At 36.0% G+C, this 16,789-nt stretch overlaps 1 protein-coding gene across 1 annotated transcript in view; it reads right to left on the minus strand.

The window, feature by feature from the left end:
- Positions 1 to 5,583: 5,583 nt before the first annotated feature.
- The window catches only part of SEC24B (SEC24 family member B), a gene marked incomplete at its 5' end in the record, with an annotated part of 40,218 nt that continues 29,012 nt past the window's right edge, over positions 5,584 to 16,789 (minus strand). Inside the window, 8 exons of the mRNA XM_009073437.1 lie at positions 5,584 to 6,409; positions 7,763 to 7,866; positions 8,860 to 8,952; positions 10,024 to 10,128; positions 12,167 to 12,304; positions 13,887 to 14,062; positions 15,490 to 15,600; positions 16,283 to 16,456. Coding sequence (XP_009071685.1) covers positions 6,295 to 6,409; positions 7,763 to 7,866; positions 8,860 to 8,952; positions 10,024 to 10,128; positions 12,167 to 12,304; positions 13,887 to 14,062; positions 15,490 to 15,600; positions 16,283 to 16,456 — 1,016 coding nt within the window. The remainder of the gene's footprint in view (positions 6,410 to 7,762; positions 7,867 to 8,859; positions 8,953 to 10,023; positions 10,129 to 12,166; positions 12,305 to 13,886; positions 14,063 to 15,489; positions 15,601 to 16,282; positions 16,457 to 16,789) is intronic.

Below are 16,789 nucleotides of genomic sequence, written 5' to 3' on the forward strand. Positions count from 1 at the left end.
CTCTCGTTAGAAGAAATTAATCTAAGGTCAACAATGCTCAGTTATTCCGATTAGCAAAAATGCCAACAGGGTTTTACATATCAAGCTGATCTCTAAATACGTAAGGCAGAGACGCAACTCAGGACCAGACAACTTACACACTAGGGATTTCTCATGTTTCACCCTATCAGATACACTTAAAGGAGACAAGATGCTGGAGCAGGTGGACAGGCAATGCTGCTTGATGATCCAGCTGCAGCTGGGCAGTGATGGAGCAGCTGACAGAACCCTCATGTGCTGCTTTTCTCAGCGGCTGCATTCGTCCTGCAGAACCAATCCACCACACTGCTGAGAGCCAGAGTCAGGGTTGCAGAGGCAGTGTCCACTCTTTTTCCAGGAAGTTTCAAAGTGTGTTTGAAAGGTTGAAAGACTTCATACTTACTCTCCAAGAATAAATTACATTTTTGTGTGAATAGTTTTGGTAATTAGAAATAATACCTTGGAGGAGGGAAAAGGGGAAGCTTGGAAACTCAAATGGCTTTTTTTTATTTTCAGTAAACATATAAGGCACTCAGAAATACAGCCATATTGCAAGAAATTGCTAAACTTGAACATCTGCATAGACAAAGCACCAAACTTTCAGAAGCTCTGCACATGCTTAGCAAGCTAGATGAAGACATCTAGCACATAGACCAGTGGTTCCAGTTTTCCTTTTGCTCCTGCCTTCTCCTAAGCTCTATTTCAGAAAATGAAGGCATTGTGTTCAGCTGCCAAAAAGAAAAGCAGAAAGAATTCCTTAGCTACAGACTACTACTACTACAACTACATATTTTATTCCTGTTTTTATTTACTTCAGCATTAAGTAACCACATAATTTTTAGTAACCTTTTGTATTCTAAAAGCTGAGATTTACAGCCTGCAGAACTTCTGGAGAGCATCACACCTACAGAAATTACAGAAATTATTAAGAAAGTATTTTCCTAAATGCTACTTCCCCCCAAACGCTGTTCTAACATAAAAATATTTTGTTAATTTTAAAAACATATTTTCAAACAATTTATGAGAAGGGCATTTCCTATGGCTATCAGATTACCACCAAGGCTGTTAATTACCACCAACTCTCTGTCATGCTTGAGGATTCTTATGCCAATTAACACTTCACTCAAGAATCCCACAAAGCCTCAGTGTCTGGCAAGTGGATTTTCTACTCACATTGATGGACATACACACAAAAAGAAGTACTATACTACTTGCTAGCTGAACAGTACTTCCTTCCAACACTCAACCTTTGTAAAATCGACATTTTTAATGGTGTTGAGTGTAATTGGAGATCTCTATTTGCTGATGCCTCGAGGGTGGGGGCTCTCAACATCTGAAAATCAAATAAAACCCTCACATTAATAAAATATAAACCAGAAAATCATAAAGGTAAACAGGTGCAAGAGGAAGGATTACAACATTCTCCTTTTCCAATTTATTTATTTTTAAATAGGTTGTGAAATATTTCCAGGAATTCTGCCATCTCATCTTCTGCAGAAGTGTGCACCTGCTAAAATCTTGAGCATGACTGATATTCCTAATTAGGTGGATCCATCACTTTTGCTAAGGACCTTCAAAGGAAAATAAGAAATTATGTTAAGTATTTTCTAGTTATCAAAAATGTAAAGAAAAAGACATCAAAGGCCCTGCAAGTGGAAATCAGGAAGAATTCAGGATTGAGGCATAAACTGAAAAAAGATCCATTATGTAGTTACTTGAGTTTTCATTGCTCTTATAATAATCTTTTACATGACACTAATGATGTGAAAATTCTCCTACTACACTCAAACAAGTAGAATGCCCCTGGATTTTCCATGAAAAGGCATCAACAGTAGCTTGTGAGAAAAAAAAAGGTTCGCAAAAGATACTTCAATACCAGTTATTTGCAAGAGCTCTAACCACACTCTTCCAGATTCCTGCATTAGAATATAACATAACATCAGTTTAAGCAAAGACATGCAATGCTGCTTGAAATAGGTTTTTTTTTTTAATTCTAGAGGCTGAAAGGTAAAGAAATTGCATCAGTAAGTCCTAACAGTCTGCTCATTCCCCCTTTACAATTCCCAACACACTTGTACCAAAAATCCTGTTATACTAAAACTCAGAAATATCTGAGTTTGACTATATTCTACCTCCTTTATGAAAATCTGAGAAGCAGTAATAGTGGATGCAAACACCCCTCCACCCTTTTTTAAAACAAACTACCAGAAAACATTATATAAAAGATTTAACATGTATTAAAATATGAAGAACTGCTATCAAACAAAAAGTTACTCAAGTAGTTTTTTTACATAGTAAATGACACATATTGGGGATATTCCATTTATTCATAACCAGGTAGAGCCCCAGACCTTCACACTCACTGTTACTGAAAACAGCAAAGCTTTTGCTGGGTCACATCCTGCTCACTACCAGAGTACAGTGCTGAGACAAAATATACTCCAAAAGAGAAAACAAAATGAGATCTTCCCAGACTCTTATGCATTAGTTAATACTTCTAACCACAGGAATCAGTGACTGAGGTTGTAATTATTTCCTCATTAACCTACTTGTGTCCCATATCTTGAAATTTTTGCATAAAATTCTTAACATCTATTTGGACTGAAAAAACATAACTCCACATTTAAAAGTACTGAAGAACTCTTGACTGTCAGGATTACTAAACAACTGATTTTGGCTTATAAACACCAGCTGTGACAAAAGAATCTTTTCAGTATCTGACAAAATGTACAGAAAACCAAATCCAAACAAAATTACCTGCACCTGGTCATCTTTTCTCCACCATCATGAATCTGTACACCGAGATTAATACATAAGTTTAAGTCTAATAAGCTTAAGAACAAGATAAAGATCAGTAACTCTTCTCTGGGAGCTGCATCATACATCCTACCATTGTAAGAGCTTCCTTGGTTGTAATTTCTCCCATAGGAACTTCCACACTACTTAGTTGGTAAAAACAGTACAAGATGTTGCTTTTAGAAGAAAGACATGTAAAGAGAAGCCCAGTGTCAGTATTTAAAATTCTGAGAACTTGAACTGATTGACCGAAGACTTACTTGGTGGGGCTGGGAAACATCTTCCCTGGAAAATCTTAAATTAAGTAAAGTGCTGAAGGTGTTTTGGGAAAAGCTCAGTCTCTAAAATGGCTAAAGATCACATTTGGACAGTTCGGGACTTCATTTAAGCACATATGAAATCATGACTCATCTCTTCTCCAAAACCTTAGTAGGCAACAAGCATGTTGACCTTCAGAGTGCATCCCTTCACAGGGATTTTGGTACCTGTCTTCTACTGCAGTGGTGTGATCCAAGCCATTGTAAAATAAACCCTCTTTTAGATCACAATCACAGACTGTTTAGGGCTGGAAGGGACCACAGTGGGTTATCTGGTTCCACCTCCCTGCTCAAGCAGGGTTCCCTAGGGCACATTGCACAGGATCACATCTGGACAGTTACTGAATATCTCCAGTGAGGGAGAATCCACAACCTCCCTGGGAAATCTCTTCCAGTGCACAGTAAAGAAGTTCTTCCTCATATTCAGGTGGAATTTCCTGGCATCAGTTTCTGCCTGTTGCCTCCTGTCCTATTGCTTGGCACCACTGAGAACAGCCTGACTCCATCCTCTTGACATCCTCCCTTCAGGTATTTACATAAATTAATGAGGTCCCCTCTCAGTTGTCTCTTCTTGAGGCTGAACAAGCTGAGCTCCCTGAGCCTGTCCTCATTAGAGAAATGTTCCACTCCCTTAATCATCTTTGCAGCCCTCTGCTGGACCTGCTCCAGGAGCTCCATGTCTCCCTTGTACTGAGGAGCCCAGAACTGCACACAGCACTGCAGATACTGCCTCACTAGGGCTGAGTAGAGGGGCAGGATTACATCCCTCAAGCTGCTGGTGATGCTCTGCTTAATGCATCCCAGGATTCCACTGGCCTTGTTGGCCACAAGGGCACACCGCTGGCCCATGGACAGCTTGTCCACGAGGACTCCCAGGTCCTTCTCAGAAAGATACTCTTGCCATACCTGAAGATATTCTATTGATCAAAACACTAAAATCAGTACCCCGAATCTTGAACTGTTTCAAAGTCAAGATATTTCCATGAGACTCTCTTTTTAAAATTTAAATCAAAGGTCAGTCAGAACGGAGATGTGCCCCATAAATAGTAAAAAAATAACTATATTCTCTGTGCTCTGTAATAATTTTACTGAACAAATAGTTCTCAGGATGTACTTTTCATAATTTTTATATACAAAAACCCATAGAAGAATAAACCTTTAAGAAAAGATTTTACAGAATATGTTGCAATTAATCATGGCATAGTATGTTCCCATATATCAATACCAAACTCACAGATCATAGAGCATTTAAAATTGTAATATGCCCCTCTCATCTCTGCAGATACAAATGATTTTTAGGATGCCTCACTCTTCAGCAGCACTTAGCTTTTACCCAATGCAAATCAGTCTACAAACAAGCACTGAAATCCTGCAGGTCTGATTTAGGGACAACATTCAGCATTGCCTCAGACATTTATTACATGATAAATTAATTTACTAAATGGAAAGTTTCTCTTATATAATCTTTGGGTAACTTAAACACATTTAGTTAAGGACAACACACAAACATAACTTATAGGGTATCTTTTCCAAACAATGAGCCTGAGCTAACATGCAGAATAACACTACTTGCAGAATGTAATTATTGTTGCTTTTAAAGCATTTGCAAACCATCACTAGTAAGTTTTCTCCTTGACTATTTGATTCAGGGGCTAGAGCAGTTAAAATACAATGTTAGCATTTTCAAGACTACTTTAAAATAATATGTAATCATACTAGTCATTTACTTTGTTGCACTTCATTATTCCATTGTAGTCTCATTTCATTAAACCAAACAGATAAGCAAAGTTCAGAATACTAAGTATGAGTGATTGCGCTTGATGCATTAATTCTAATGTGGCTCTAAAAACCACACAAAACCATCCCAACTTAACAACCAAATTACAAAATCTGGCAAAAATCTACCAAAAAGCCCAAGTCATTGAAGTACCATTAGCAAGAACAAGGTTTCTGAAATACACAAGTGTGATTACATTTCAAATTTTGCAGTTCTAAAGCCTTTAGTTTCACTGATGTAAGGTAATTAACATTTAAACCCTCTCTTCTTTTACTCTAGATCACAGCTGAAATCAAATCATCAAGTGTGAGTGATTACCCACACTTACACTAAATGGCAGACAACACAAGTTACAGAAACCTGGACAAAGACAACAATAGTTACAAAATGTAAAACAAGGTTAACAGATGTGCCTCCTTTAGAATAATACATAAGAAGGGGTTTAGAACTTCATAGCAAAAACTCATTTCCAATTATGCAGTGTTTTCTCCTCCCTTCCACAGGTCTGTGAAATAAAGTGGTAAACATGTTCTCTTCAATATTCAGCTCGATAAGAGTTTAGCTGCAAAATGATTATACTTGCATAAATATGAAAACACATGATAATGCAAAATATTTTTAATTAGTAAGCCAATCAAATAAATTCACCTAAAATTAACAGAAGCAGCTGTATTCCTTCTAGATTGATACTTTTTTTAGCATGTTTTATTAGTCAACTTCATTGTCTAGCCTGGGACAAAACAATTCATCATCATCAAGCACTCAACAATTCTGCACACTGATCTAAGTCTTTTTTTGTAGTTACATTTTTTACATTTTCTTTACAAATGTAACATTTATGTACATTATATATTTTATTTCTACAATTGATTTACTTTACTGAAACTCTACAACTTTCACAAGGAATTTGCTGAAGTCTTTAGTAAATATGAATCATTCCTTTTAAAAAGAAATTCATATAAACAACCAACATACATCACTGCCCTTTGACATCTCTGTTAAGGATTTGGATCTGGAAGGGCTACTATAATAAATTTAAGAAAAAAGGCTTTACCTAATTGTACATTTTGTTAGGAAATATCATCCCACATAGCTACATAAATTCACCAGCTTGCAATAAACAGAGCACCATACTGCTGCACAACTGGAAACGTGTACAAACCAAAGTTTACTAGTGAAACAGCTTCATCACTCCTAGCACTTTTAGACTGAAGTAAATCTGCAAAATTCTTTTGGAAATGTATACTTCTTCGCTGTAAATCTTCCAAACAGTGCTGGTCACTGTATATTAAGAAGGACAAGCATCCACTTCTGTAACTTCCCATATGCTTCTCTCGGCTCATGCTTGTGTCTGAAGTGAGAATTTTTCTTCTATTTACTCCTTGTTCACTTACAAATCTGCTGTTGAATATTAAGTAAGAATTCATAATATGAGAAAGCTGCTTCTGTCCGATCCTCAATTAAATGTTGAAAAAAATCCGTTTTGGCAGGGTTCTCATCTCTGAAAGAAGAGAGGAAGGCATTGCACCAAATCAAACACTGAGCAAAAAATACACAGCAAATTCAGAGGCATAAATTCTCAAAAATTGCTTAATGTCCCCTTTATAATCTAAATTCAGTCCAAAGATACTACAATTGCAAATAATCCAAAGTTTCAGAAGAGAACCCTAAACTTTGCAATACACTATCAAACAGAATCTTTTTAAGAAGAATAAAATGTAAAAAAGCAGGTGAGATACAGTTTTAAAAATATCTTGTAGAAAAACACAAAAGAGAAATATATACATTCTTTTGGTTTAGAAGTTAATGAATACACTGGTGGCAGTGAATTCTGACAAGGTTAAATTAAATCTTGATAAAGATTTTTAAAAAAGCAAACTGGTTACATGTAATCTCAATCCTCTCCCCAGATTTTCTTACTTGGCAAGAGAACAGAGAAGGTAAACATGTCAAAGACCTAGTATCCAAAATTATTGCCCCAATACAGGTTTGCTGGGACAGCCCTCTGTACTCGTACTGCACAGAGTTCACCAAAGCTCTGCTGTTGACTGCAGGGTCTCAGACCATTTGCAGCTCAAGCAGCAGCCACAATGCCAAGAGCTGAAGAGTTTCAGTCCTATATTTCAGCATTATTTCTCTGAGCAAGTCATTGTGCTATCCAAAAAGTGATCTCCCATCTGGCTCAGTAAACTCTATAAAGTGATCTCCCATCTGGCTCAGTAAACTGAGCACTCTACAAAATAAATACAAACTTAAGTATAATAATTTAATAGAATTCAAACTTCTTTAAGCTGGTCATGGCTTCAAAGGGCTTCAGAACCAGCTTCATTTATCATAAATCAAGTGCTGTCCTATGGAGGTCAGTAACAATTAAAAGGGCTTCAGAACCAGCCTCATTTATCACAAATCAAATGCTGTCCTATGGAGGTCAGTAACAATTACATGCAATTATTAAACCATCTACAGAATACCAACTTCGATAAATCTTTTTTTATATGCATATATTGAAAACTTGAATCTTTTTTTATATGCATATATTGAAATTATAAAAGCTATACCAGAAATTAACTTGGTTAACACTACTGACCATAAGGACATCCAATGCTTTAATATACCCTTAATATAAAGACACCCAACTAAATCCTACTCATAAAACTATTAGCAACTGAATTTGCACTAGGTTCAAAGATGACCTTTGGCACCAAGCAGTTCTAGACAACAGCACTGTATCAACTGGAAAGAGGACGTTATTCAGTTTCTTCCAGGCCAGATATTCTCAATTCCCATTGGTGTTAATTAGAAATTGTAAATATAAGTTGCCAACAACAACTCAGTATCTAACAAAAACACTTACTTTATTACTTGAAGAACTGGACTTAAAGGTCTACTGTCTCTAAGCCAAGATATAAAAGATCGCATCCTCTCTGAAGAAAGTGCATCTACCTCAGGAAGCTGCGTCTGGATGAAGGTAATTGAAAGAAGTCAGCATCTTTTATTATCAAAACTATTAAAAAATAGATCCTGGAAGTCATAACATGACTCAAGCCACAATTTCTATTAAGAAATTACCAACCACGGACTTAGATACACAGATTTTTAATTCAGCTTAAAGGGCAATACTTCAAGTAATATCTGTGGTGTATAAAGCAGTTACATCTTGAACAAACTGTTTTAAGTGCAAAAGGTTTTAGACAGTTCATTTAAAAGGTCATGTTTTCAAAATGCTGCTTCTGCACCTGTCTAGCCTTTATCTTCCCCTGTCAAGTGCCTACATGTTGCACTTTGCATTGCTGAAAAGATGAACAAAGTGAGAGGTGAGATCTGAATTGTAAGTAAGTTTCAGTGCAAAGATTATACTGGACTATTTGGTTGGGGAATAAGGTGAAAAAACCCCCAGAATTAAAAAACTTGAGCAAATCACTGAGCTAAATATACCAACTCTTAGGTGGTTCTTTTGAACCTTAACTCAAGGCTTGGAAGCTGAGCAAATCTTAAGTTTTACTCTGACTTACAGGCCTATCATGTCATACCATAGATTTGGTATCTTCCACCAGGTTCAGAGAACATAAGGCTTCTGAAAACCATGGTGTCAATAAAGTAACTCTAATCTTAACAATTAACACATCTGAATAGAAAATTTTGCATTCATTCTGTGAAATTCCTTCCTATTCTTTTGAGTGCACATGCATTTCCATAAAAATAATAAAAGCAGGAAAATAACTTCCTGGCATTTCCTGAATGCTAAAATTTACATGTTTACATTCTTGCCTTGAAAACATTTGACAACTTCCATCTGGTTTCCATGAAGCTGACAAGAGGTTCAAAGGTATGCAATAAAACCCCACTAATTTATAGTTACATCATTAAAAACTGATAATGTAGAAATATAAACAGATTAAATGTAGACTCCAAGTGTAAGCACTACACAGCTCAACTCACTGAAATGCCTACCATTTTCTGTGGTACTGATGCATAGTTTGGGTATCCAAGGACATCTTTTATGAAGTTGTTATCACAGTTTCTTCCAATCCAAATGTAAAAAATCTGTAAGATGCCATAAATCAGTTTTAGTGAAGGTCTTGCATGTGTTTTAAAGAAAGTATTGATGTAACAGGAAGAATACCAGAATAGTACCTTTCATGCAAACGAATCACTTGAGCACTCCAGTTGCAATTCACACATATGTGTCTACATTGATTATTTGCACATGAACTTACTGGTACATTGGTAATATTTAGAATAAAACTGTTAAATGTGAAAAAACTGCAGGCAGAATACAAATACTGAAAGAATGAGGATGGATGCAGGACACATCTATAATGGAACAGTTAATGCAGTAACTTCCCATGTCACCTTCTCAAATGAAAACCCTGTATTTTATGAGGTCACATCAGTGTCAGTTACTGGACAATGACTTCTGAATCTAAACAACTCATAGTAAAGTATCTGCTGGCAAAATATATTATAGCAATAATTTCAGACATCTGGAGACAGAAGCTAGTTTGACATTGACACTCAGCCCTGACCTCATACAAGATTTAAAGCACTTTCTAGACTGCCATCTGAATATCATAATGCTTTGTGCAATTAAGTGAGTTTTAGTCTAATTTCTATGAATACATTAAACTGTACCTATAGATTTTGCTCACTCTCCATAATTCACTTACTCCTGCAACTCTTAGGTCACATAAGCCATAAATCATAAACCCACTTTGTGTGTAACTGAGAAGGCTCCTGCATCAGTGAGAAGTGTTTGGCTGGACTGTAGTATATGCAATTCAATAACCATGAAAATAAATTAAAAATCATTAACTCCAGAAAAAAACACCTTGATGTGAATTCTTACTATATTCTGATCAGCCTCGTGTGGAAAAAAAATTTGAAAAAAGGTTTCTAAAAAAATAAAAAAATAAAAAAAAAAATCAACTTCTGAAGCCTCAAAGATATTCCTGGGATCAAAATATGAAAGCCTTTTTCAACACAGATTACTGTCAGGTTACTTGGAATGCTGATTCACTATGCTGTTGTTGTTGAGAGCTGACTACTTTTAATAACACAGCATGCACCGACCTTTTTCTTAAAAAAAAAAAGGAATGTGTGAAATTTGCAACTTACAGAACCACAATCCATAAGAAAAGCTCCTTCTCTTGTCAACTTCTCTGCAGACAACTTCTGAAGAGGTGGCTGAGGAACAACTCTGTCATTTACATGGATTGTACTCTGCAACAAAAAACCAACAGTCAATAACACTAGAATTTTACCTTCAACCAGGTAAAACCAAACAAGAAATCACTGTTAATCTCTAGTAAAATTTTGAGGATTCTCATGTAACAAAATACCATGTTAAGTGTAAAATGATTACGTATGTCAAACAATTCTAGAGTGCTACATAATCTAAAGGATCCTTTATTACCTAAAAAATAATAATGCAAGTTCATCTAAATTGTTTATCTAACATTTCTGATGCTATAGATTCCAAACTTTTAAAAGAATCCTAGTGTTGACACTTAGGTTTTCTACAACCGACCTCCATTGATTTTTTCATTGCACTCCACTTCACTACAAATGTTGCAAGAGCAGAAAACCATCAAATACTAATCCCTGCAAGGGTTCACAAATTTACTGCATTCAATTAACAGCAAGGTCCTTAATTTAACATCCTGTCTGAAGTGATACACAGGTTTGCCCATAGAGCACACATCTGAATAAGCAATTTGGCTGTTGGCACTGACATAATTAAAATCCACCCTCTCTTCTTCCCCAGCAATAAACCAAACAAAACCAATAATAAACCCGCCCAACCCAAACCCCTAGTATTTTCAGATTAAGGCTGCTTCCCTCTCCAATCCAAAACCAGGCCACATATCTTCAGAATCTGTGAAGCATTCTGCAAATATTGTAGGGTAAAAATACTCTATAGAGCACATCTCCATGCAGTAAAATATGATTTAAAATTAAAAAATCACTATTAAAAATTTTTCATACTATAATATCAGCTCTTGGGGATTTTATACATAACTATGAAAATCAAGCTAATAAATTCCACTTGGGAAAGCTCCAGGCTTTACCCAATACTCTCAAGAATCAAAATGTTAAAAGCAAAGCAATCCAGCAAAAGCATTCAAAAAGAATTCTGTAACATATATAATAGAATTTTTGAAACAAGAAATTTAAGAGCAGCCTCTGCCACAAATACTTTAAACTGAAGTAGTAATAAATGCAGATTAGCACTGTTATATGATTTAAAATGTGGCTTGTCGATTACTTTCAGTAGGCCAAATAAGCCCTATTTTTTATATTATAGCACTAGAAATAACTGATTTGAAAGCCTTTGCTAATAATCTCCTAAAAACGCTGCTGGTTCTTTACAGCACATGCACACTGAACACACTGTTTCAGTCTAAAAGCCACAGAAAAACTTAACAAGGTTAGTTTTAGACTGAAGTTGGCTCCTCAAAGGCTAGGATGGGTGGAGTATAAAAGGCCAACGAATCAACTCCACTGAAGAACAGAGTTTAGACTCACCTTTCAGAGCTTATGAAATTCCTTAAAAGAACCTTTGAGCCCACAAATAGCTCCGAGGTTGTGCTGAACAAACCACTCCTGGAGAAACTACTCAATGTACATAATCTTGTGTAACACTTAAACTCCTCCATATACTTTCCAAAGCTAGCAACTAATAAACTCATGAAAACTTACTTAAAGAAACAACTTATTTTTGCAATTATAACTGACTTTGACCTTAAATAAAATCCAGTCTTGCTGCTTCCTATTAAAAAATACATCCACTTCCTAGAGTACCTCTGCAAAAGATGAATTAATAAAACCTGAAGTATTTCTCAGGTCATAACCACCTACAAGTACAATTCTGTTTTATCCACTTCAGTCTGAGAAACCACTGGAAGGTTGTTCTTCCAGGCAACTTTATCTGATTTCAATATATAAAACCTAGAATCATCCACCAGATCTATATCATCCATTGCCCCCAGACAGCTCTAAACAACTGAAGATGTTTCCAATGCATATAACCTTCTCTGCTTTCTTTGCATAATTGAAAAAACATGAGTTACTGTGGTCACTGAAACAAGATGAAGTAAAATGAGTTCTGGTCATAACACTACTGTACTTGCAACTCAAAACCTGAATAGAAATGTTTTGGGGTTTGTTTTTTTTTATAACTTACAGAAAATGCTCAAGTTACATTAAAATTCCAGGCCATTAAAACTAGAAAATGTTATAGACAGGCTTCATACATTACCTCATCAGTCAACTTGTCTATTCTGTACAAGTTGGGATGGATCATTTTCATCAAATGCACCAGAGGTTGGCTCTTCATCTGGCACATCGCGTAGACACGATCATCCAAGCGTGTACTTGTGCCTGTTCTGAATGCTTTCTGTAAGAGAACAGTGCTGCTACCCAAACAAATCCTGTATTTTATATGTCACATCTAAACAGTGTATTTCAGAACCTTGAAACTGTCAAGCAAAGATGACAAACCTTTCTTAAAGAAAAGTATCTTACTGAGATATGTTAGAATCTTAATCCTAGAGCTTGACTACAATACCTTTAAAATGCAATCCATTCTCCCTCATTGATGAAAGAGAATAGATTTCCCCCTCACTTTCTCTGAAATTTGTATGCAGTTGGGCCAGCATATCTCATCTTTACAGCTGACAAATGCTACTGGTCTGTGAAACACCAGTGCAAGCTGTCATGGGAAGATCTGAGACTAGCAGAGTTCAAGAAGGATACTTATACGCATAAGATTAACTCTGATTTTATAGTAGCAAGGATTTGATGCTCCAGAAAAATTTTGGAAGGGAAATATACATTCATGTTTTAGAGCAGAAACTAGGCTCCCACAGGAAAAAATTTATTTAGTAACCCCCTTTTCTACTGAATTTTTCAGATCTCCTTCAGAAGCAAGTTCGCTGTGAGAAGCAACACAACAAAATAAACATCATATTCCAACTCAATGGAGAACATTCCTATAATCAAAGTTCATATTCACTTCTACAACAAAGCTAAGTACATCAGTCCTCCTTGGCTGCCACATGCATTTTAGTTTTGATTTCTCTATATCCTAGGCTTTATAACTCTTAATAAAGATAATTAAAAAGAATCCAAGTAACTTGTTTTCTCAACCACTCTTATTTCTCTTTCCCACAGACCTTCTTATAACAGATGCTCTGTTTTTAACCCACCATTAACTGCATTACTTATGCAAGTACCAAAAAATCATAATCAGTGTATTAGAGACTGAAGTAATCAGTAAACCAAGGAAATAAGTTATTATTAAATCTTTTACCAAACCTACATAAAGGTTTATTCTTCATAAAAGAACAAGGAACTGTCAGACATGAAAATCTTTAAGCTATGAGATTTATTAATAAAAAAACCCTGCAGTAAGTTCTCTTTCTAAGTATGCTGCTTGGTAATCTGAACAAAGCTATCACAAAAAAAAAGGTAGTAACTACTTCTATGTGAACTTTGAACTATATCACTTGAGTTTCTGTAATAAATTTCACTGTATCTCCATGGAAACTCCCTTTTGTTCTTGGAACTTTAAAGTACAAAGTATATGTATTGAAAAATATGACTTGCTTTTTTGCTTCATAAAATAAAATTGAAGTAGTACTAACAAGCAGCTTCCAACAACCTTTATGGGCTACACCAATTAGCTGCCAAAATCTGAGAACTGCTAACTGTAACAATATATATTTTCATTTAAAGAAATATAAGACAAACCATAAAAAAATTCAGATTCAGGTAAACTAATAAATGGTTCAGACACTAGTAATTTAAAATAAGCCAATATAGTGATTTTCTATGTGAAAGACTTGCAAGCACAAAGAGGATAACCCAATTTCCATAATTTTAGCAAAGTGCAGACATTCCTTAACCTAGAACTGAAGAGTTGCTCTAATGGAACAATGAGTTAAATATCAAACATTAATCAACTAGATTATACACACCTGTTTAAGAAGAGCCAAAATATAGAGTGGAAATAGCTTGAGGGAATTTGGTGCTATCAGCATGGACTGCTGCAGATTTGAGGCAGTTGACATGTATGCTGCCAAGGAGTCAACCACAGCATTAACTAAGGCATCTCTTGCATCTGCAAGACTAGACGAGACTGAGCGATCCACAGCTGTTAGGTCAGAAGGAAACAAGTTACTAGAGACAGCCTCATTCACTCCCTTGAAGTCTGAAAATATTAGTTGTGCTTTGGATGATGTTTTAAGATTTAAAAACCAAACCCACACTTGTGGTCCTAATTTTTTTCGGAGTAAATTACGTGACTGTCTGTACAGGAAATCACTTCCACAATGCTTCAAAAATAAGTGTGGTTAATTTCGGCTCCACGTTCTCTACTCTTCGAGAATTACTAAAATTTTTTTACAGCTAATATATACTTTAGACTAATCATAGAGCCTGTTTTAAACCTCACACAAATAATGATGAAACTCTGCTGCCCTAATCTCCAAGGGAAGGTACGTAGCAATGAATTTTGGTTTTTTCCCCTCCACAAGAAATTTCCTCCATCATTTCAGTGCCATAATTGTGATTACTGTAAATGCAGCTTCATCTTTCTCAGCTGAGCAAGGGCTGCAAATCCTTTGGCTGGAGGAAGCCACCTGCTGGACTGAATGTGTATTTAAGAAGAGATCACAGAATGGTTTGGGTTGGAAAGGTACGTAGCAATGAATTTTGGTTTTTTCCCCTCCACAAGAAATTTCCTCCATCATTTCAGTGCCATAATTGTGATTACTGTAAATGCAGCTTCATCTTTCTCAGCTGAGCAAGGGCTGCAAATCCTTTGGCTGGAGGAAGCCACCTGCTGGACTGAATGTGTATTTAAGAAGAGATCACAGAATGGTTTGGGTTGGAACTTAAAAGAATTGTATTTAAGAAGAGATCACAAAATGGTTTGGGTTGGAAGGGACCTTAAAAGATCATCTAAATTCCAACCCCGAAAGATGTGAAGTACTATTTATTTCTCCTAACTGATTAGACTATTAATATACAACATATAATATACTGAAATATTGCACAGTCATACACATTCAACAGCAGAGATCAGTCTATGAAACAGCTACTTATGATAAGTAAGAATCCTCAACCCAGCAACAACAGGATAGGAGCATAGACAACTAATGCATATCTCTGATAGACCATTGTCAAAAGTTCCCTTTCAGACTCCAGCAACTCACTAAATTGAATCACTGTTTCTTAAGTAATCCTAGAATGCTTGAAATAACAACCATGATAATGATACAAAAAAGAGTTTTGATCCAAGTATGTTATGATTCTCTATCCTTTTATAAAAATTAGGGAACATAACAAGGCTCCTTTTAAAAGATTAAAGTCAACTAAATATTCAAAACAAGGAACACTTCCGTTCAGAGTTTTGGTATGACTTGAATTCTGCCATCTTCTGTGTTCTCAGGTGCAAGAATACGTGCTCCACTCCAGCCTTATTTTATAACACCCAGGCTTCATTCAGTACTTCATTCAAATGTCTAGCAAAATGAAGAACATACAAAAAATATTTGAATCCTCCTGGTCTGTACTCACCCATGTTTGCTAAGAGGCATACAACTGCCTGCACATCTGCTCCTGCATATACATCAGCCAGTGAACTTACTACAGGCAAGCAAAGTGTGTGCACTCGAATTCGACGTTCACCTAATAAAAATAAGTGGAAACAATTATGCATTATCTTCTGGTAGAAGGACACATTCAGTCATTACAGCATAGCTCCTCTCCCTGGTAGAAGTACACAAATTCAGTCATTACAGCATAGCTCCTCTCATCTGAAATGCACTCAGTTTATCAAAACGTGCCTGTCAGGAAACAGACTGTCTCCCATTCCTATCTCAAATTGTTCAAGTTTTGCTCTCAAGCAGCACAAGTTGAGAACACAAACTAGCTTACAACATCCACAATAAGTGTCTTGATCCTACAAAGTACATTGGCTTCCATCCCAAAATTTTGTGGCATCTTCCACCACAGAAATTAGCTGCTATTCTTTATGCTCACCCAATGTACTAGCAAGTCGTTCCAATCCACCACAGGTCTGTGAATTTGGACAAAGTACCTGCCAAACATGTTACTGCTTACAACAATGGTATGACGTTTAAGTAAAGAAGTCTTGCTGAATCAGCACTATGTAAGATAGAGATAAATTACAGTTTCCCATCAAAACAGCTGCTTATAAGGATTTCCACTGTGTGATTAACTGTGGGCTCATTAGCCTTGAAATGATTCTCTTAGCGTACAGAGAACAACAAAAGGCTGTGGAACTATACAAACATGTTACAAAAAGAAACAAACAGCCCACTGGCCAATTCATTTGAATGTAATTTACCTTTGCTGGAAGTATACAAAAGAGCTGTTTGAAAACAAACCAAAGATGTGTCAGTCAGACTTTCCTCGATGGACATTTGTACTGCAAATCCAGCATCAGGATTGACATTGGCAAGGGACAACAAATCAGTAGATCGTACAAAAAAGTTCCCATGAAAAGTGTGTATTGAAAGACCTAGAAGCAGATTAAATAATTCAGAGTGAGGTTAAAACAGCATGAAAAACTCTTTATTAATAACCAAAACCCACAGCCCTCAAGCTAGGTTTTAAAAAAAAAACCAGTAAAAATTCTATGATGCAGAATCAATTACATCAATCATTAGACACTTCAGCATGATCCTATAGAGTTCATGTTCAATTCTGAACACCCCAAACTGAATGATGCCCTTACACTACACAGTCAACTTGAAGTGAGATGGGACCATAAACTAAAAAATAAAGCACAGAAAAACCCAAACAAAACAAACCCAAAAGCTAATGCAGGTTACATAAAGACTCCCCTCTTCAG

This window comes from Acanthisitta chloris, unplaced genomic scaffold, assembly GCF_000695815.1.
Source record: "Acanthisitta chloris isolate BGI_N310 unplaced genomic scaffold, ASM69581v1 scaffold7374, whole genome shotgun sequence".
Lineage (NCBI taxonomy): Eukaryota > Metazoa > Chordata > Aves > Passeriformes > Acanthisittidae > Acanthisitta > Acanthisitta chloris.